Below are 23,105 nucleotides of genomic sequence, written 5' to 3'. Positions count from 1 at the left end.
ATCACCTCGGTTATGTTGTGTTCAATGGCCCCAACCCCAGTTATCCCAAGTACATTTCCTTCGTTCATAACTTGGCAAAAACAATGTCTATGTGGGCCAATGGCATGACCTAAATTGAACGAGATCAGTTAGAAGTATCAATCTTGCTACAAAAAAAAAACATCAACTCTTTTGTAAAAGAGTATACTTTAAACACCTGAAGGTCTAAAAATATGCAATGTCAAATCCATTTATAATTAAAAAACAAAACAAACTTTGCTACAAATAAATGTGTGGAATGCGTCTAAACACGCATTTTGGGTTTTGGCAAGTGACAGCAAACATAACCTTCAAACAGAACACCCAAGGTTAAACCATTACTAATTCCCCAATTTTCTAAAATTCAAATGCAAAACCGATACGAAAATCTAGTAAAATATGTTTCGGATTCAGTATTCGTTGCAGGTAAAGTTTATACATGCAATACCATAACAGAACTTGCACGTTTTCATGACCGACTGCCTGGATAGAAATAATCAACACTGTTTTCCTTGATCTTGTAATGAAAATTGTGTATCTTGCCCTTCGAGCTCCCAAATCCATCAATCATTCCCTTGTTCAATATGGTCAACTGCACGATGACAACTTATAGTCAAATATTATAGAAGACAGTAACTTCTACAGGTTACATTTTTAACCCATTTCTTGAGAATTGTTGATTCAGATATGTTTGGTTAAAGAATCAAACGGGTCAAATGGATCAAAAGGCCCTACCTCAAATCGTTTCATTGCAAAAAATATATCATTACTGAAAAAATATAAGAATTGTAATCCTGTTTAACACTAACCATATAAGCAAATTTCAACAACAGCGTTCCATGTTTGTACAACTATAACTATTACTGGTGAATGTGAGCAAAAAAAAATAGCAAATACCTGCCCGTGAACATCTGCTGCCAACCCGGTTATCAAAGGCTCGGTTTTTATGGTGATGTCAGCAAGGTACTCCATTTGTAAAGGAAAGGTAAATCCATCTCCACTTGAATAAATGTCCTCATGAAGAACAGTAATTATCGTACAACCCTGTGAAAACAAAAAAAAAATAAGTTAAAAGCATTCAAACCAACATGGTTATATGTCTCAGAATGAAGATCAAATGGTGTCTTACAAACTGTGCGGTTAATGTATGGCAGTAATGCATAAAATTTAGAACGTCTTTTGTAGAACCATTAGCAGCCACTTCTAGAAGAGAAATATCATCAATTATAAGTGTAATATTCTTGTTTGATGAATTAACTTCCACAGCTTTCTGAATATTCCCGTATAAAGCAATTAATCCACCTTCAACTCCGTCATCTATCATCCAAAGGTGAAACCAAATGCTAGATCAACTTTAGAAAGAAAAAAAATGTCATAATGAAACAAGCGGTGTGAAATATTTTTGTATAAAGAAACAAGGCATGTAGAGTAATTTTGGCTATACTAGTAAACTAATTAAAATGACACCTATGAATCTGATCTGGCAACTACTGAAAACCAACATATCACATATGTACAAATCTCCTAGCACTCCTCAAGCTGGAGCAAAGACGTTAATTGATAGGATTATGATTACTAACAATTGAAATTGAAATCGAAAGAAGTAACATAAATTGAGACTAAATTGATACGAAGATGGATCCAATTGGATCTTACAGACTCGATACTAACTCCAAAGAGTCCCAGGGCTACGCCCTCTCTCTGTAGCCCTCTCTCTGTGAACAGAGCCTAAAGTTACGCCTTTTCTTATCCCCTCCCCAAGAAATTATTGACACATACTTATACTATAGTATTTGCACTTTCCCCCCTCCTAAAATAGACAAATGACACTTAAAACTAAACTAGAATATGATCTCTATCAATACTTCCTCCTTAACACAAGTCTTGTCCTCAAGGCTTGGTAGAAGCTCCCACAGCAGGGTTAATGACCCCATCTGATTGATAAACATCCAGTCCCTCCAATTGAAAATGCAGCCCATCGGAATCATCTGATTCATCATCTCCTAGCAACATCACACGAAGTTTACCCTCCGGGCATTTATGAGCTTGACTATATTGTTGACCACATTTATGACATAGCCCTTTCTTCCGGCGCCCTTCCCACTCAGTACGAGACAGAGATCGAACCCCTCTATCATGGGGAAACACCTGCCCAGCCTCGGAGGAAGAAGCTAAAACAGATTTGGGCGTGGAAACCGGCGGAACAAAGTCAGAGTGTGTGGTGGAAAGCCTATCCGGTGGTTGAATGTTGAAAGAGGATCTGAGCTCAGAGCGGCCCAGAGTAGTATTGAGCCCATCCACAACATTTAGCCCAGAAGGATTAAGATAGCGATAGCGTGAGAGAGAACCACTAACATTAGACGGCCGGAGCATCTCTTCAGCGTCCTTAGCAATGTACACGCATCCAATCGTGATTGTGGACGATGAAGACGGACCCACTTTTTGACATCATCACGTAATCCCACCACAAAATACCCTAAGGCCTGGGACTCCGGTAATCGAGGGACTAGTGACATCAGGTACTCAAAATCATCAATGTAATCATGAATGGAGTTCGATTGATGAACGGTGGCTAATTGTTCATAAGGATTGTTGACTTCCAAACCACTGAAACGTTGTAACAATTCCGATTGAAAATCAGCCCATGAAAGTGACTCACGTACAGGCGTAATCACAGTAAACCAGTGCTGAGCGACCCCCCCAACCATGCTCAGTTGTGCTAAACGGAGACGCAGATTATCAGGAGTCTGGTTGATGTCGAAATACAAAGTAGCCTTCTGTATCCACCCCTGTGGATCGAAACCAAAAAATTCTGGAAGTTTCACCTTCTTCACTGCTCAAGGAAGGCCACTCGAAGGTCCCTGAACCCCAACCAGAGCCGAATACATTAGATCCAGAGACCCATCCTCCTTATCCTGTTGTTTCACAAACCCCATCATCTTACGGAATTCAGCGTTCTCCACACGATCCGCTTCCAAGGTAGCAGCGATGGAATCCAGCCGAGAAGATTGATTTGCCATATCACTCTGAAGCTTCTGAAGCTTCTGAATCAATTGATCCTGAATGTCCAGACGAGTAGCGTTGTTCACCATATTGTAGGAACAGAAACAGATGAGGAATTGGATTTAGAAACCGGAAATTAGGAATCGGATTTAGATCAGATAGGGACCAGATCTGATTAGCAGAAACCGGAATTCAATGGAGAGGAGAAGTGAAGCAGGTCGGACCAATGATAGGATTATGATTACTAACAATCGAAATCGAAAGAAGTAACATAAATTGAGACTAAAGTGATACGAAGATGGATCCAATTGGATCTTACAGACTCGATACTAACTCCGAAGAGTCCCAGGGCTAGGCCCTCTCTCTGTAAACAGAGCCTAAACTTACGCCTTTTCTTATCCCCTCCCCAAGAAATTGACACATACTTATACTATAGTATTTGCACTTCCCCCCTCCTAAAATAGACAAATGACACTTAAAACTAAACTAGAATATGATCTCTATCATTAATCATGCCCAAGTTGCTACAAATAAGATCTGTGTGATTTGCATAGTGGCTTTGTGTCTAGAAATTGATGTTTTAGTCTAAATGTGCACCCTGGAGTTTTGACCATGTTGCCACAACATGGTCTTTAATCAGGTGGCAATCAACTTCATTTTTGTTTATTGTCTTATAGAAGACTTGATTTTTGGCTATATCACAATAAAGCCTAGTCAAGTTGTCAGTCATTACTCATTCTCATGAGTCTTTTAACCTATGCCATCTTACATGACACGTCTACAATAACTCTGTATTATGACATCAGGAGACAATGTGTTGTTTCTTGTTTTTTTTCCAAGAAACTGGAACACCACCAATGAGTACACAATAACCTCTAGTAGTCGATCTTCTGGAAATAGAGCAGCCAGCCCAATATGCATCAGAGAATATTATACACAACATCCAAGACCGGTGTGCCCTCGAGTTACCTCAAAACATGGAGAGATGTATCTTGTGTACAGATCAGAGACTCAAGACACTTACTAGAGGGTTTGTTGAGTAACTATTAGATAATTCAGCTTCCAACTAATCTCCGTTGTATCACCCTTGATCCTTCATGAACTTCCATCTTAAAAAGAAGTTTACCTATAGCAAGCATTGCCAGTTTGCATCGTAATAAACCATACTCAGTGAGCATATTATGGGCATATTTTCGTTTAGACAGAAGAATTTCTTGTAGAGACGAGAACACTTCTATCCCAAGAAAGTAACAGAGACATCCCAAATCTATAACGTGAACCTGATTACCTGAGACTTGAGAAAGGTGCTTTAATTTTGATATGCTATTGCTATCATCTGCAGTGATAATGATATAATCCATGTAGACAACAAGGATCTGGTATTGGTTCCAGGTGAGGTGTAAGTGTGAGGGTGAAACACTGGTGAGGTGAGGGGTGTTTCAGGTGCAGACTACGGTTCAGGGTCAGGGTGAGTTCCGAGTGCATATTGTGGAAGGAGAAAGTTCCCAGGTGCAAACACAAAGGCGAGTTATCTTGATCGAGGTTTTAAAGACGCAAGGCAAAAGTGCTAACCTCGCGTATGTGAGGCATCTGATGTTGTAACTTAAATTGATGTAACGTTTTGTATTTAATAATTCCTAAACACCAAAAGATAAGAAGATGATGAAAAGAAATAAACACAACTTATTAGTATAAAAAGTACAAACAAGCTCCAAGTAAAACCAAACAAGCTTAAAATACAACAGAAGTCCAAAGAAGCAGAACTATAAAAGGCAACACTAAGGTTATTTTCTTTCTTTTTATATATTTATATATATAATAAAACCTATATTTCCATAATATATATAGATAAATTAGAAAAAAATATTTTCATTATATTCATATTTTTAGAATTTTATATATAATAAGAAGAAAGAAAACAAACGCTTGAAAGTTAAAACCTGTATTTTTTTACCTACTACAACACAACCACACACCACCAAATATCTAATGTAACCCACCAATTACCAAACCACCCAATATCTAATGCAACACCATTACACACCACACCACCCAACGTCACACACTTAACCCGTCTCTTCATGTCTCTCTTCTTTTTTATATTACCCTGCCCACAACCAGAAGACCATCACTCCCCCTCCCCCTCCCCATCTCTGTTATACATCTCCAACTCTACCATGCCCCTCTCAACCGATGTCTACTAAATCAAAGGTATTAGTATGGTGGTTACCTAAGCAACTGAAGCGCCACCTCAGACAAAATCAACTGCTTCAGAGGATCGTTGTACTTCACACCCTTTAGTGTTTTCCACATTGCTACACTCGCCTCATGCCTCGGAGTTGCACTTTCTATGCTTGTGTTCCTTGCAATAACAACAATAGATCTTGTTGAGATCATCCTTATTCCTTCCTATTCCCTCTTTTGGCATAGTTTCAGCATTAGAAGTCATTGTCAAACACATAGTCACCTAATTCGCTAGAAAAGTGGCGAATTTCGTATTGGTACGTTTCGTACCATACGGAATTCGTTTTTGTATAATACGGTTCGAATTCGCGAATTCACTCCATGAATTCAGCGTTTCATTCCATTCAATTCTGCGAATTTGCTGCACCAATTCACTGAATTCCGTTTGCAATAATACCGAATTTTAAGGGTCAATACGTATTAGGGTTGGATACGGCGCCAGTACCATAGTCACCTAATTCGCTCAATTCAGCGCATCATGTTCATCAATTCAGCGAATGGTGATGAAGATGAAAAAATTAAACCTTACCTGTGATAATGATGAACCCTAGTGAAAATGGAGGAGAAGATGGAGTTGGAGGTTGTACGTTGCGTTTCTTTCATCTCTTTTAACCTAAAACCTCTTTTATTTACATATTTCATCCTTTATGTTTATGTTATTATAAATATTAACCTAAAGCTTTTTTTATTAAGTTACATATTTCATCCTCAAATCTCTATATTTTTGCCTTTTCAATTTTAACCTAAAACTTTTTAAGTTGTTTACTTATTTGGATTTATAAAATTAGTAATTTTTGTTTTAATTTGTGTACACCGAATGGAACGGAATGGTACACCGAACCGAATCGTACCGGACCGTACCGAAATGAACCCACCCCCTTCCGAACCGAATTCATCCCAACTAGCGAATTGCGAACCCGAACCGCGTACCGGAACCGGAGCGAACAGCGAATTAGGTGACTATGGTCAAACATAATGACAGTTTGTATTCCTAAGGAATGAGCACTGGAGTACATAGAAGATAGTCCTCAAATAAATGTCACGTCTAAAGTGAGAAGATATAATTATATAAACACATGGTTCCTTTGCTAGCTTGGTATAACACCTTGCTCGCATCTGAAATGGGGCCCAAATACAGGGTAGGAGTGACCGTGTGAGACAAGGATTCCTTCATTTAGAAGGATTACAAGTTTCCCTTTTCAACTTTAAGAATTTGTAGGATCTTGACTCAAGTAAGCATATTTGTCCAAACTTTCCAGGCAAAATTGAACAAATATAATCCATTAAGCCCATTAGTGGAAATTAGTTTGACCGGAATATTCAATAACCGAACAATTATTATCCCCAAATATTTGTAATGTTACTTTTAGCTTCTTCTCCTGTGATTACTGTCTGGAACAGCAATAACCAATCTTGGAATAGCAATAATTATACAACAAAATAATGGGATGCGGAAACAATGATAAAAACAATTAAGAACAATGATGTTCTTATAAAACAATGATGTTAGTATGAACAACAATAGTTAGTGACTACAGCGGAAAATCAGTAGGAGTAGTGCGGAAAATCAGTAGGAGTGGTCGGACAGAAACAAGGTTCTACTTTCTAGGGTGTTTCAACAAGTAAAAGGGCCCACAAACTAGGGCTAGGACTCCGGCGATGTAAGTGCAATGGAAATGATGGACAACGAAGAAATTGAATATAACAGCAGCTGATCAACAAAATTCAGACAATAGAAGTGATAATTTTACGACATTCAGACAGTGATGGCATCTAAGTAGGGTTCCATTGACTGATTAAAGTTCCGGAAGCAACCACTTGAGTGGCAGACTAGGTTTATTGCAAAGTTTAGGCCACTGGGGCTCTGATACCGTGAAACAAGAGATCAAGAGAAGTGGAATAAAATATATTTTTAATTTTTTTTCATTATGCGCTTTATTTTTCTCAGGCCCTCGCTTTTTTTGCGTTTTGCGCCTAGGCCCCAGGCGAGACCTATGCGCCTTGAGTGTGCGCCTAGCGCCTTTAATAACTATGGAATATATATGTAAATTTCTGTTATACTATACTAAGGTAACTATTGACAGTTGTAAGACAACTATACAAATCTTAGAACTAAGATAATGGTTACAAACATCTTAGCCCAAATACAGGACAGCCTTTGAAAGATTAGCATACAGAAAAAGAAAGCATATAGCAGCAATGATGATTACCTGATATTCTCACCTGGACATTCCAGCATAAGCATGTCAAAAAATAACAACCTTTTAGTCTCCCGTAGCGCAGCTAAGTTGCAACCCTGTTGCAGCAATAAGTCTAAATTATTCAATGTTTATCATATAAGTTGTTCCCACATATTCTAAATGATAAGAGAGTGGAATAAAGCACTGAAATTGTTTCATAAGGCTGCCCTATCACGTTGTCACATTTCAACATGGTTATCGATAGCGAATAGCGACAAATAGCGACAACGGACCTATATGCTACGTAGCGATAGCGATGAAATAGCGCCCGCTATTTCGTGTTTAGCGGTAAGGTAGTTAAAGCTTTAAGAAATAAAAAATAGCTATCTATATAATTTTTTTTGTATATATAATGTTAATTTTATACCTTTTTATGTATAAATTTATAAGTTTAGGACCAAATGTAAGCTAGTGAAAATAGGGGGGTATAGGACCAAATGTAAGCTAGTGAAAATAGGGGGTTAAATGTTAAAATACACAAACTAATTTTACACTTTTATGTAAATTTTACAACTTTTAGGGACTAAATGTAACTTAATGAAAGATAGAGGGGTTAAATGTTAAAATCCATAAACTTATTTAACCCTAAAAAGGCTCAAACGCAACAAAAACACAGCCGCTCTTCTTCTTCCTAGTTTCCAGCAAGTTTCAGGCAGAAATTGCAGGTTTCCAGCCGGAATACGTCGTCGGAATCCGCTATAATCATGCCGTGGAGTCGCTACTTAATAGATTGCGAGACATGGGCGCTTCGCTACGAAGCGCGCGATAGCGAGCGCTATCTTCGCTATCGATAACTATGCATTTCAATTAGCAAAACCTGAACATTAATGGTGCATTTTTTGTGTTGTTTTTGCTACATAACAGTATTAGTAATTCCATATACACACATGTATACACGCTTTAACCACACACATAGACATATATCCATAGAGGGCCGCGTTCATTTCAGAACCAAAAATTACGTTGAGACCTGCGAGAACCACATAATACACTTGTACATGGTGCTTTAAATGTGATACATAAGACTGTTACATAACCGTGACGCCTTCTCTCTCCACTACTTTGATTACCTTCTATGCACTATGTACAAGTGGATTATGCGGTTCTCGCAATTCTCAACATATTGTTTGTGTTCTGAAAAGAATGTGCCCCAATATGCGCACATACACACACACATATATATGCATATAAACATGCCACACACATTATACATACATTCATTGTTTATAAGCTACAGACAAGACAAAAACAGTCACAGTCACCGAACTTGATACATTCATGTCTGGTTAAATTGAGCTGCTCACCAAATGCACCCACATAGTTAAAAGCAAGCATATACTCACAGAAAAATCACTCTCACACTCCATCTCTGTTGTATGATTTCACTATATTTCCAATTTATCTCACTTTCAGCAGTTCCACTGGTCTTATAATTCATGCTTCATGAATGCAGTAGTCATATTCATATCAAGTACCGCAGTTTCTGATATTATAAACAGATTGATCATTTCATTTATAGTCTACTATGTAAAAACAAAATTATACTCCTTTTTTAACCTAAAGAGGTCCACTTTTGTATTTTGTAATCAAAACTACTAGCTTAGTAGCTTTCATTTCTCAAGTGCAAAACTTATTATAAACCAACCGAATTATCACATTACCGCAATCAATTTCCCCTCAGATAAACCAACCGAATTATCATCAATTACTAAATTGACCTAAGAAGTTCAAAATTAAATCAAATTATCGGAGAACGCATGAATAACAATCCGAACCGCAAATTAACAAGCACGAATGCAATAATACCACAGAGATAATACTCATGTATCTGTGTCTAGCAACTGTTGAACGAAAGTAAAACACACAACAATAGATAGAGAAACAAAGAAGGTACCATCTTACGGAGGACACGGTCGTAGTGAGAAAACGGTTGAGCGAAAGCCACAAACAAGACGATACTATCTGATGCCGAAAGATTAGGAGAAAGAAACCGTTTTATGAGGTGGTGAAGAACGAACGCGCCGCTAGTTTCGACGCAATCCTCCACTAAAACCACACGACCTTTTTGTGTCGATTCGAGATTTAGAGCGTCGTCGAGCAAACTCACCGGCCGGTTCATTTTTCCGATCAAAGGTTTACGGTTATGCAGGGGTTTAGTTAGGGTTTCTAAGCCAAATGGAAGACGGAAATTGACGGTTCTACCTATGTGTTAAATGCACGTGATGTCCATGTGTTTATTATGCAAACTATGTTTTTTTTTTTTTTTTTCAGGAACGTACCGTTAGAATCGATTCACTTTATTATCGTATCATTTTACGATAGCAAATAAATACTATATTTTTTAATATAAATTTATTTTTAATAAAACTTATATTAATCGAAGGTAAAAATTAAGCTCAACTACGTACTTCAGTTTTTAGAAAAAAAAATAACGAACATAAGTTATTAAAGAAATATCAAATTAATTGATAAAGTAAAGAAAGATTTAAAAAACAAAAAAAATTATTAAAAACAAAATAAATAATAAAGGAAATATGGTTTAAGAAAAGGAAAAAATAAAAATATGTTAAAAGCTAAAAGTAAATAGAAAAAATTAAAATACGTTAAAAGCTAAAAGTAAATTTTAAAAAAATCTTCCTATACTAATAAATGAAAATCTTGTTTTGGACACGTGTCACTTCCTGGTGTTTTCTCATCTTATTTTCCCATTTATCTCTCGTATTAAATAATAATAATATTTTTAAACCAAAATATTAGATAAAAATAAATATTTAGATAAGAATAAACATTTGTTTTTATTATGATCATATTAAATAATAATAATAATTTTAAACAAAAAATTAGATAAGAATATAAATATTTATTTTATTATGATCATAATAAATAATAATTATAATAATTTTAAACAAAAAAATAGTTAAGAATACATATTTAACAAAGTAAAATGTTATAATAAGTAAATAGTACATTAAAACTCATTTTTTAAAAGATAAGTAGTAACGACTGTAAGTGTTAACATATGACATTGTATTTTATTAAACACGTGCAATATACGAGTTTTCTTTAAAGATATATCTTTTTATTATTTATTATGTAAAATTACATTTATGCAAAATTAAAAAACAAAGTAAAATATTAAAATAAGTAAATGGTACATCAATGTTCATTTTTAAAAGATAAATCTTGATGACTGTTTGTATTAACATGTGACATTATATTTTATTCAACACGTACAATATACGGGTTTTTTAAAAATATATCTTTTTATTATTTATTAAATAGAATTATATTTATTCAACCAGTGTAATACACGGGATTTTAACCTAGTATATTAATATAATAAATATTAAAAAGCTATATATTATTTTAAATTTGAAATTACTATTCATAGTCCTTCGAAAACTATAATATATAAAATATATAAAATAGTGGAATTAGGGGTTTTGATTGTAGATTTAAAATTCATTGGGATTAAAACTGAGCGGAGAATGAAATGTGGGGATGAGCATTTGGTATCAAGTATTGGTATCAGACTGATACTATACTAGTATTATTACCGAAACGTTTCTGGTACCAGTTTGGTATTTACTTTTTGCGGTTTTCGGGATGATTAGTACTTTTGGCTCGGTGCTGCTTTGGTACGGTACATTATTTTAGGTTGATTTACATGGTATTGGTACCGAACCATACCGTAAACACTTTCGGTATCGGTATCCACTTTTTGGGTTTTTCGAGATCGATACTTTCAGTTTAATATTGGTGCGAATCCAAGTTCTTCTCTAATGAAACTAATGACTTAATGAGCAAAGAAAAAAGAGATTAAAACTTTTCGACTAAAATGGTTATTTGAGTCCAAGCATGTTTAGTGGAAACACTGGCAAAGGAAAAGAGATAAATTTGTATGAGGGTTGGACAAATTAAAGTTTGTAAATTAAAACACTTTATATCTTTATCAGCTAAAGAAGAACTCTTGATAAGAACATCTGTAATCGGCGATTTTTTGTATTTTTTCCCATAAAAAGCCCATCCACGCCCCACTTCTGACTCCTTGGGTGTTTTTAGCAAAAAAAATACAAATCTGTTTTATATAAAACGTCGTCTTTGTCGCTCTTTTCGAGTTTCGACCGTTGTCACAATGGTAATAAAAAAAATATTTTTATTCCACTTTTTTACCTATAAAAACCCCACTATCCACTCCATTTTTTATAAACTCTACCTTCTTCTCTTCAAAACTTCTTTATATTTTATAAAATATTTATATCATGAATCTCTTCCGACCCCCTTTCGGTGTTCCGTCTAGACCCCGCAACCAAACTTCATATCGCCCGAACACTACCCAACCGCAACCGTCCATCAATTTCCAAGAGATGGACCCAAGTATGATGGCGTACGCGCAAATATTAGGCATGTGTCCACAATTCTTTCACAGTCCACACGACTTTGCATCCATGGGCGGTTCGCATGCGTATCAAGAAGAAACTGGGCCCGACATTGAAACGGTGTTGGAGACACAACCCGAGCCCATAGCGGAGGAGTCTTAACGTGGTAAACAGTCTCATAAAAAAAGAGTCAAACGCTTCATGCCAGAATCGAACCTACCTAGCTTGGTCGAAAGAAGAGGAGTACACGTTAGCACGGGCGTGGCTCGTCATATCGGAGGACCCCGAAGTTGGTAAGCGTTATTTACCTTTTTAAATAGTGTGAATTTTTTTAAATAGTTTGGTAATCGTTTTTTTAAAGAATATAACAATATATTTGTTTTATTTTTTTGTAGCAAACTATCAAACTCTACCCTTTTTTGGAATAAAATTCGCGAATTTTTTTTAATGCGAGGGGTGAAGGTGAGTATCGGTACAAAGATTCGATATCAAGTAAATGGACCGATATGAACTAGAAATGTCATCGGTTCCAAGAAGTTTTCCAACGCGCGAAGGATAACTGTGGTAGTGGACAAAACGACGCGAATATATTAACAAGAGCGTTGGAGGAGTACAACCAAACGAGAGTCGTTTTCACATACTTGAATTGTTGGGAGCTTCTACACGGAAGTCCTAAATTGTCTAACGTACCGAACATGACGACCACGAGTAGACGTAAAGCAAAAAGGTCCAAAACATCATCCTCGGTTGATCTGGAAACACCCACTTCTGATGCTCGAAACGTCGACTTAAACATTAATTTGGACGACGAGGATGAGGATGTGGAGTTGGCCCGACCGCCCGGTAGAAGAAGTGGGAAAAAAATAGGGAAAGGCAGAGTCGTCTTCGACAAATTTCGAAATGAAACAAGATTTCGAAGAAATGAATCGAAGCCTACAAGACATTCGAGACCTCGGTCATATGCGTTTGGAGACAATGCAAGAAAGAAACGCCGAAAACAAAAAAATTGTCGCACTTCAAGAATATAGGCAAATGGAGAAAAACATAGAATTTTTGTCTAAACCGATCGATCACCTCGTAGGAGACGCGTTGATCCTAGCGGAATGTGTCGGCAACAAATTCGTGACAAATACAGACTTTAGATTTTATGTTTTTTAGCATTTTTCGTTTTTTTATGTTTAGTAATGTATTTTTTTATTTAACGAAATATTATTAGTTTTAAATTTAAAAGAAAAACAAAAAATAATTGGGTAATCACTGAATGAGGCATTATTGAGCATTGTAACACTACACCCATTTTAAATAAATGTCCTGCCCAAGGGTGGAGTACTATCTTCAATAAACACTACACATGGTCTAAGTAGCATCCATCTTATTCATCACTCAAAGGTAGTACCCTTGCCCACCAACTAAATCTCGCCATGTGAATTTTCTTTCAAATTACTCATTTGCATAAAACAGTAGCAGCGCCTACCATTGCCATATTTTTTTTTTTCAAATATATTAATAAAGTCAAATGCCCCAACCAATTAAAACCCACAACCAATCCCAATACAAACAACTCAAATCTTGCACGGGTACTCCTTATAGCAAAACCAACCCGCCCGTCCTACCCTTGTGGGTGGCTGTAGTGTTCTAGCTTGGGTTCAAAGTTGCGAGGGGTTTATCCGCTGGTGCCCCGTCCATCTTTAATATAGTTTGAAGCTTTCGTGTGGGTAATGATGATTTCTAGTTGGATTAGGGGTGGTTGTGATAATATGAAGCTTTAAAATGTTATATTCTATGTTTCTTTATGGGTAGAAACCACAGTTTTGATTATCCATATGATTTGGCAAAATGGAATGTTTTGGGTTATTTAATAAAATATAGGTTTTTGAGTAAGTTTGCTTGCGTGTGTTGGCTTAATGAGTTTTTGAATGGAGTTGTATATCTTGGTTCATAATTACAAGTTTGATGTTCCTATCATTATAGAATTGTTTGATTTGTATTTATCACATGAAAAGAGGCTACAAGTAAAGGGTTAGGTCGAATTGTGAAATAACCATAAACCTAAAAACTTTTTACATAAATTCATGCTAGCTTTATAAAAATCATATAAAATCATACAAAAAAAAAATCAATTAAGATATTCTTTTTTTAGAAAAGAGTAAAATGCACGGATAGTCCCTGTGGTTTGGTAAAATTTCACCTTTAGTCCCCATCTTTTAAAAATTACATGTATGGTCTCTTTGGTTTACTCAATTGTTACTCGGATAGTCTCTAAAGTTGATGAGGGTTAATTTTCTCAGTTAAAAGTCTATATGAAATGACAAAATTACCGTTGTAACTAAAAACAATATATTAAACATTAAATACCCTACCCCACCCGCCTTCTTCCTCTTCTCAACTCCACCCCACCAGCACCACCACCCACCTCCGACATCACGCCACTTTTGCCCACCTCCCACTCACAAAACTCATTTCAATTCCCCTTCAAGCCTCAATCGAAACCCTTCTCCAATTAATCGAACCAGGCCAATACTCAGAAACCCTAACCCCCAATTTCGTCCCCTTTCTCTTCAATCTCAACAATCCACCACCCCCTATTCCAGTTCAATCACCAATCATGTAAATTCGTTCTTAATTAAAAAAAAAAAAAAAAAAAAAAAAAAAAAACAACAACAATACAACAAGCACTCATTAAAGAGCATTTTTTCGCAACGGAAAATCTGGAGTGGCTGATAAAGTGGAACCACGATGAGTTCGGTGGATGACGGAGAGAGAGAAGAACGTACAAGGAAGATTTAGGCTGAGGTATACCAGCGGAAAATCTGGAGTGGTGTTTGTTCCATTAAGAACTCGAGGATTCACTTTTTTTTATGAGTTAATAGCCAAAATGGTCCCTGATGTTTGCTCACTTTTGCCACTTTAGTCCAAAATCCAAAATTTTTAAATCTGGGTCCCTGAGGTTTGCATTTTGTTGCTATTTTAGTCCAAATTTCAAAAACTCCCTTTTTTTACTGTTGCAACCAGCCTATTTTGTCCTTTTGTGCAGGGGTATTTTGGTCATTTTTATGAGTTATTATAACAAACTCAGATCAAGAACCCAGAATACCCCTGCGCAAAAGGACAAATAGGCTGGTTGCAACAGTAAAAAGAGGGGGTGTTTGAAATTTGGACTAAAATGGCAACAAAATGCAAACCTCAGGGACCCAGATTTAAAAATTTTGGATTTTGGACTAAAGTAGCAAAAGTGAGTAAACCTCAGAGACCATTTTGGTTATTAACTCTTTTTTTATTGATGAGTTCCACATCACCACCAACACAACTGCTCACCTTCATGAATTAGTTTTACACATTAGTTTTATAGTTATATTGTTATGTCGCATTTAATGCTGAACTCATGATCTGTTTGTAAAAATTGATTTAACATTCAGCATAATGTAGTTGTCAAGTTTGGGTTGTATATAGTAGCTTACTGAACTAGGTTAAGAGAATAAGATTGTATGGTTGTCTAGTTTCACCAGTAGAACAAGTAGCCCAACAATTTGGAGAGTTTGAGACTTTGAGCAGTTCTGGCTTCACACAAGAAATTGTCAGGATTTATGGATTTTGAAACTGGCCTTTTTCTATGCAAACATTAGAAGACAAAGGATCTCTGCAACTTTGAGTTATGGACATCCTAAGGGGGACAGAAGTGGTGGTGATGTCGATGGTGGGCGGTGGGTGGGGTGGGGTGGGGTGGGGTGGGGTGGAGTGGAGAAGATGAAGAGGGTGGGTGGGGTGGGTGGGGTGTTTTAATGTTTAATAATTGTTTTTAAATGAAAAGGGTAATTTTGTCATTTCGCATCGATTTAACTGAGACAATTAGCCTTCATCCACTTCAAGGACCATCCGAGTAACAAGATAACAAACCACAGGGATCATACATGTAATTTTAAAAAGATAGGAACTAAATGTGAAATTTTATCAAACCACAGGGACTATTCGTGCATTTCACTCTTTAGAAAACTACAAAAGTTTTCGACACTTTTGTTTTGAACCCTAGTAACAATCATAACATGTGAATAAATCATATGATTTACACCAATCTATACATGATGTGAAAAATGTTGAGTTCTTGAAATAGACCTAGAGTGATCTTTTTGTACAAATTGGTAAAGAACTTGAGCAATTGGTTCCAATAGACCAAATGGGTCACGTATGATTTAAATATTGGGAATCAAGAGGTGAGGTATACTAATGAAATATACAATTTGAGTCTTTATGAAACAGATAATGACTAACATGATTTTTTCAAAAAGTGTTGTTTTATGCCAAAATCTAATTAAATGGAAAAATGATGTTTAAATGAATTTGTATAATTAAATTTGATTTCACTTTTTTTTGAAAGGTGTCTTTCAGCGGTGAAGATAATTCTTGACAACCTTGGGTCTCGAGTTCGAATCCCTACCCACACACCGGTGTCCTCCTTCCAAACCGTCACTGAGAATTTTTTCGTGAAGTGCATGGATCGAACCGGAGACCTAGCCCAGGCGGGAACCACCCAAAGGTGTAAACCCTCCCACCTCCGACCAGCTGGGCTGGCCATCATCGGCAATTTGATTTCAGTTAACAAGCTGTTCTATAAGAATGTATTGAAGGATTGGAAACTAAGTAAAACTAAATTATGCGAGGGTTAAACTGGTTGGACAAAGTATTTGGTAGTATGTTGATACGTGGTCGAATAACGGTGATCGTAATTGCATAACTTGATGTTTTTACACGGGTTTTAGTTTCAAATAGCCTACTTTTAATAGGATTTGTATTTTGCAGGTCTTAAGAAGTTTAAGGAGCTTTTCGGGAGCTTTACGGGCCACCGGGACGAAAAACGGACCAACGGGACGCGAAACGGGTCAACCGGACTCAAGAAATTGAAAAATGGAGAATTGGTTTTGTGGGCACCGTCGCCGACACCCATATGGGCCCTCGCCAACGCCTTTTACAAATCCCTGTCGCCCAAAAGCTCCGTAGACAGCATGTTAACTCGTCGGCACACATCAGAACTTGCACAAGGCGTCGCCGACGCCACTCTTGGCCGTTGGCGACGGCCTCTCGAATGTTGGTCGCGAATGTTGTTGAGTTAAGGGTTGGAAACGATTTTAATTGGTTGGGGGATCATTATTTCGACGGTTACACAATAGTTTGAGTTTGAATTTTGTTTTTGGAGCCACAAACATCATCTCTTCCATTACCGATCGATCCATTATCACCATTCATCACCCGAATCATTTTCACTCACCATTCGATTCTTCATCACCACCATTCCAAAACCCTAATTCATCCATCATTGAAATCAATCACCATCATCCTTCATCCCAACACCTAACCTTCATCATTCACCATTCTACAAGTTTCAAGATGATCCAAATCAAGTCTCCAACATCCGGTGATCAAGTCTGTTCGATCATGCACGGCTAATTTCTTGGAGGTTTCACCTTGGTGTAGACTTTTGTATGATTTAGGGTTTATTATGTATTGATGTTTGATTTGTGACAACTTGAATTACATTTGAATCTTTAGACAATTGTCCTACGTTTGTATTGAATTTACGAATCGTCGAGTGAGTGATTAAATTTGACTTTGTGAAATGAATACACGTATTCATGCCTTGTCTTTTGATAGGATTTGCTAGTCTAAGGTAACGAAGTGCATTGTGGTCCGTTGTCTATGACGTTGATAGCGATTGGCACCTAAGCTTTGTGATTGTTGACCCGTTAATGAATGAATTCGAGTAAATCAAATTAAAACGCATAGTAATCCTAGGTCTTACATTTGTTGAAACCGGGTATGAACCTTGTTATTTCATATTGTTTTATTAATCAAGTTTCTTGCAATTGTTAATCTTTAGTAGTTAATTAATCCAATCAAGTTTGTTTAGTTTATTCAACATCTTTTCAATAATAAAAAAAATCATAAAAACAAGTTAGCAAGCTTCATAAATTGTGACACTAGTGCAAATTCAATCAAGTCCATTCGCAAACCACATACTCTTCGTGGTTCGACCCCTTACTACCATTAGCTATTTGTTAAAGGTAATTTGGGTAAATAAATATTATTTTTGACCGGAGCGCGACATTCCGATCATATGTATTTTCTATCAAATTATAAATTTGGATAATAAGAGACCCAACATCTTAATAGGATTAATTTGGGTATGTCTAAATGATAAACCATAAGAATGAATGAAATTTCCATGTTTTAAAGGATTTCTTGTTGACATAATGAATTGTATGGAAGGTCATAACTCATAAACATCCTTAAATGTGAGACGAAAAAGGGACTTTGCAAAGAGACTTACTACCTAAAGCTTTAGTGACTATGACTATCTAAAAGAAATTGAACTAACAACAAATTTCACTTTTAGGAAGTCAAACGATCAAGGATGAAAGGTCATCATCATGTGAGAGCAATCACTAAGAGATGCAATGTGACGGTAAAATACATTCACTCTATCATAAAGGTGAAATATTCAAATATTGCAACGTGCAGGTATATATCAATTGGATTTAGATAGGTGGTAACCTGTTAAGTGTGTCAAACTCAAGAAATTAACAAGAGATAAACTCTAACTTTTCATTCATGATTCATACTTAAAACACATATATCAATTTATAGGCTTACTGGAAATAACAAACGGAAACATAGATGAACCATTAACCCACTATAACACTATTGCTAATTAAAGGAAAAACTACTAGAAAATGCATAAGGAAATGGTGACGTGGGGAAGTAATGGTAAAGATGGTGTGCATGGTGATGACATAGTTAATGAGCACGTAACACAACTTAATCTAATTCGACTTACCTTAAACACCATTACTATTATTGTTGTTGTTGTTTATAAATATAAATATAAACTAGTCTAAGTTCCCGTGTGTTATACAGGTGGCTAATAAGAAAAATAACTACTTTAACATGTTGACGTAAATATTTTAATTATATACACGTTGAAATATTAACGGAAATGAGAGAGAGTACACCAAATAATTAAAATGCATGAATACAACCAAAAATTACAACTAATTGAAGATCTCTTTATAAACAACATTATTTGTTTTATTCGTAGGTTCGCCGTCGTTGTCAAGTATTAGTAGCTTGACTCAATCTCGTGTTTTAACCTTTGATAAAGCTACATACAACTGACCATGTGTGAAAACGGGTTATCTCAAGTACAAACCAACTCTTGATATCATCACTCACATCAGTTTATTTCAAAGAAAGCAACCCATGTAAAGATCAAAGAACCCCACAAATTAAAAAGAAAATGAAACGAAAAAGGCATTATGTGACTATAATATATGAACAACACCAAAACAAATTTCAGAAATACCAGTAGTTGACTTCATATTGTTAACTTTGTTTCTGTAGTCACATATGAAGCAGAGACGTAATAAATGCATTATAGGGGTTTTCATCATACGCTTCATGTACCAAACAAAGTAGTATTAAAATATGTTACGTTAGTTTGTTGTTAGTTTATATTGTAAATAAACTAACTTAACATGAACTGTAGTCTCAATTGTAAATTGAAAAAATAATGCAAAATTAACTTAACATGGTGGCAACAACTGGAATATCACCATAATATAGTAAATATTAGATAAGTAAGAAATAAACTCACATATAAAACAGTCGAGTAGACTATGAAAAGGGTAAACTTAAAATAATAACTTGAATTGAAGTTCGACTTTTTATGATGATCTAGTCCAAATACTATAACAAATGTTCATCTCCTAATCAATAATTCAAGTAACATTAGGACAAAATTTGTGAGCAGTACCTCATCAAAATCAGCAGATGCACCAATGGGTGTTGTGAGTGCGTACTGAACTAGTTTCATGTTTTCAGTTTGCTCATTTATCTCGTCCACGTCATCAATATTCCTGCACACCCAAAAAAATTAAAAAAAATGCAATAGAAACGTAAACACGAAGCTCTAGGTCATCAACCCTTACCTTGCCGTCGGGTAATAGCACCACAACCGATTTTTAAACGACGACTCTAATTCGTCTGCAAGTCTTTTTCCACGTGCTTTCGCAACCTTTGAATGTGAAGAATGGTCTTTTCAGTTGAAGTCCCTGTGTTATTCTTGTCGGTTTGTGATTTTAGTTTCCTCTTTTTCGCATTCTTCACATACCCAATCACATTCGAGAACTTTATTTATCATTCTTTCATGCAATTGCTAGCAAAATATCCAAAAACTAACAATTTAACAATTTATTAATACAAAAAAAATCCCATTTAATATCAATAAATAGACTTACGTGTGGTCAGCACCATCAAGACATCTACATCATATAGCAAGTAAGTCCTCATGCCCTGCATCTCCACATGTATCACACTGTCATCAACAAATATATTAGCATATTACACAGTTGAATAAATGTATTTTTAGATACTAAATAATGCCAAAAGCACAACTAATACCTATAAATTTTGAATATTAAAAACTGGAATATTCAGGAAACAGGATGTGGAAGTAAGCAACTCCAGGGAGCCAATGATCCCACTACCACTGAGATTTGAAGTAGTGTATATTTCTTTCTACACTTTGAAATCGTTAGATTGAATTGAGTGGTGTTTTTAAAATGAAGAAAGTAAGCATGTTCACTAATAGAGCGAATAAATATCATATCCAGTCTAAGTTCCCGTGTGCTACACGGGTGGTCTTACAATAAATTATACTACTTAGAAATGTTAACCTAAACTTTTAAATACCGGTACCGTACCGTACATTTTCGGTACCGGTATCCATATTTGGCGAATTTCGGTACCGATACCGTACTCATCCAACTTAATCATCTTATTCATGACACCAATTTTCAGAGCTGTGCAGAGGCATTCGCAATGACACCTGCTTCAGTTAGCAACGGCACCAGCTTCCCAGCTCGATGCTTCTCCATAATAGGTGCATAAAAGACCACAATATCAATCAATCCGAGATCAACAAACACTCAAAAACAGACACAAAATTGCTCAAACAACTTACCATCCGAGCCACCAATGTGCTTCCCACCTATGAATACATTAGGAACAATACTCTGACCGGTCCACTCCTTTAGAGTGGATTGGATTTCACCTCCATCACCTATCAAATCCATGCATATTACTTCTTCAAATGTTATTGATACAAACTCCGATATGAATCAATTCATCGAAAGAGTCAAAAGTCACTACTTACTTTCTTCATCCAGTTCGATAACCTTGTAGGACACGTTAAGCTCAGAGAACAGTTTCTTCACGCTCTTGCAATAGCCACACCAAGTCTTGCTGCCAAAATCAAGTTAAAATTTCTTAGTTCTTAATCACACAACATCATTCATCAAGACAAACCAAGAAAGATAGCTTTGCATCTATACTTTCACGATTTGTCGTGAAAAAGGGAACTTAACTGTTCTTACAGTAACACTTGTTATTAGGAATCAAGTTAAATTCCTAATTGTTGATCCGAGAGATTAGCTATAAATCTATGATAAATATAACATCATTCAGCAAGATAAACTAATCGAAAATGCTTGTTAGTAAATAAAAACTATAATACTCACCTTCTTTTGGTTAGGGGTGTTGTCGTATCTACATAAAGTTGAATGTTGGACAAATAAGGAACATTGTATTGAACAACTGAATCACTTTCATTCAACACAAGAGGAACTCCAGCTCCATATGCACTCCATTCCTTTAAATACTCCCAAAGATCCCAAGTACAAAATATAGGTTGTAATCGTTTACTTTATTCCTCCATCCATTCATGCTAGTCTACATATATGATATATCAAATAAATCACCAATATGATCGTGTTTTTATGCCACTCAACAAACTTAATCATAAGTGTTAATGTATTATCAATAGCCACATTCAAGTATCTTGAACACTAATATAATCGTTACTTTACTTGTATGCAACTTTAGCATCATCTAATTTCACAGCATCAGATGCTGAATTAGTAAACTAATGTTAACTTTCCAATAGAGCTAACACATCACATGCAAAATCATTGACAATACATAATGAACCACAATGATCAATTATTACTCAAAAACATGCATTGTTTCCTAATCCAGTCAAATTCATACAGTACAAATTTTGTTAACAACCCATGTAACCAATCATCAAAAAACACATAAACAACTTGCAATTTCTTCATTATCAAAGTTTTTATTTTTTCTTGAATCTTGTTTTAATACATTTTAATGACTACCAATAATCAAAAACTATAAAAAAATCACATTTTTATAACTACCCATGTAACCAATCATCAAAAAACACAGAACCAACTTGCAATTTCTTCATTATCAAAGTTTTTATTTTTTTTCTTGAATCTTGTTTTGATACATTTTAATGCCTACCAATAACCAATAACCAAGACCCAAAAAAACATATTTTTATAACTACCCATGTAACCAATCATCAAAAAACACATAAAAAACATGCAACTCCTCCATCAACAAACCATTTTAACTTAAAACTTGTAACAATACCTTAGGGAAATGCGGTTTAAGTCACAACTGGAGTCGTGTGTTAATTGAACACCCTACCTACACATCACATTGATTGTTTAAGAAGACCGGAAGAAAATGAAAAAGAACACCAAAAACACATCACATTGATTGTGTAGAGAAACACAATGTGAGTGTAATCAGCCATAAAAAGAGCTGAATTGGAGGCAACTGATCAAACACCAGGTAGGCAACCACTTTCTTAGACAGTTATGACCCGTTTAAGAGGCAACGTAGACCCTGGATTTGACATAAACACATAAACAACTTCAAAACACAATATATGAAATAATACATATAAAATGGGAGACAATTGATCAAACACCTGGTAGGCAGCCACTTTCTAAGACAATTATGACCCGTTTAAGAGGCAACCTAGACCCTGAATCTGAAATAAACACAAAATCAACTTCAACTTCAAAACACAATATCCGAAATAATACATATAAAATGGGAAGCAGTTGATCAAACACCTGGTAGGCAGCCACTTTTTGAACCCACTGCAAAAACACATAAACTTTTTTTGTTATTTAAATATATAATATAACATCATATGAAACATTAAAGAATTTTGTTACTTGTCCAATTTTCACTTGACCAGAGCATTTTTGTTGATGTGAGAGGGATCATCTCTCTTAATATGACTACAAACATATCAAACAAATTTCACAGAATCATCAGCTATTGTTTGAAACTCAAACGT

The 23,105-nt window shown here is 35.7% G+C and overlaps 2 protein-coding genes across 3 annotated transcripts; both read right to left on the bottom strand.

Moving 5' to 3' along the window:
- Positions 1-211: 211 nt before the first annotated feature.
- Positions 212-9,711, bottom strand: LOC110872495 (elongator complex protein 6). Of its 2 annotated transcripts, none has more exons than XR_004864926.1 (5): positions 9,400-9,711; positions 7,476-7,561; positions 1,148-1,335; positions 916-1,062; positions 212-610 (listed from the first exon to the last, which is right to left on the bottom strand). XR_004864926.1 is itself a non-coding variant. In XM_022121297.2 (5 exons), exons 1-5 carry the CDS (start codon positions 9,622-9,624, stop codon positions 488-490), a joined length of 756 nt encoding a protein of 251 aa, XP_021976989.1. In that variant the 5' UTR covers positions 9,625-9,711; the 3' UTR covers positions 212-487. The 2 variants fall into 2 exon arrangements, 1 of the variants encoding a protein (XP_021976989.1); XM_022121297.2 differs by having other exon boundaries at positions 7,489-7,561.
- An 11,016-nt stretch (positions 9,712-20,727) lies between these two features.
- Positions 20,728-21,258, bottom strand: LOC118480937 (glutaredoxin-C1-like). The gene is made up of 4 exons (XM_035975947.1): positions 21,239-21,258; positions 21,087-21,175; positions 20,895-20,993; positions 20,728-20,813 (listed from the first exon to the last, which is right to left on the bottom strand). Exons 1-4 carry the CDS (start codon positions 21,256-21,258, stop codon positions 20,728-20,730), a joined length of 294 nt encoding a protein of 97 aa, XP_035831840.1.
- Positions 21,259-23,105: the final 1,847 nt, after the last annotated feature.

The sequence above is a fragment of the Helianthus annuus genome, chromosome 8, assembly GCF_002127325.2.
Source record: "Helianthus annuus cultivar XRQ/B chromosome 8, HanXRQr2.0-SUNRISE, whole genome shotgun sequence".
NCBI classification, from domain to species: Eukaryota; Viridiplantae; Streptophyta; class Magnoliopsida; order Asterales; family Asteraceae; genus Helianthus; species Helianthus annuus.
Note: the sequence above shows the minus strand (reverse complement) of the source record. Positions and strands in the feature narration are given on the sequence as shown.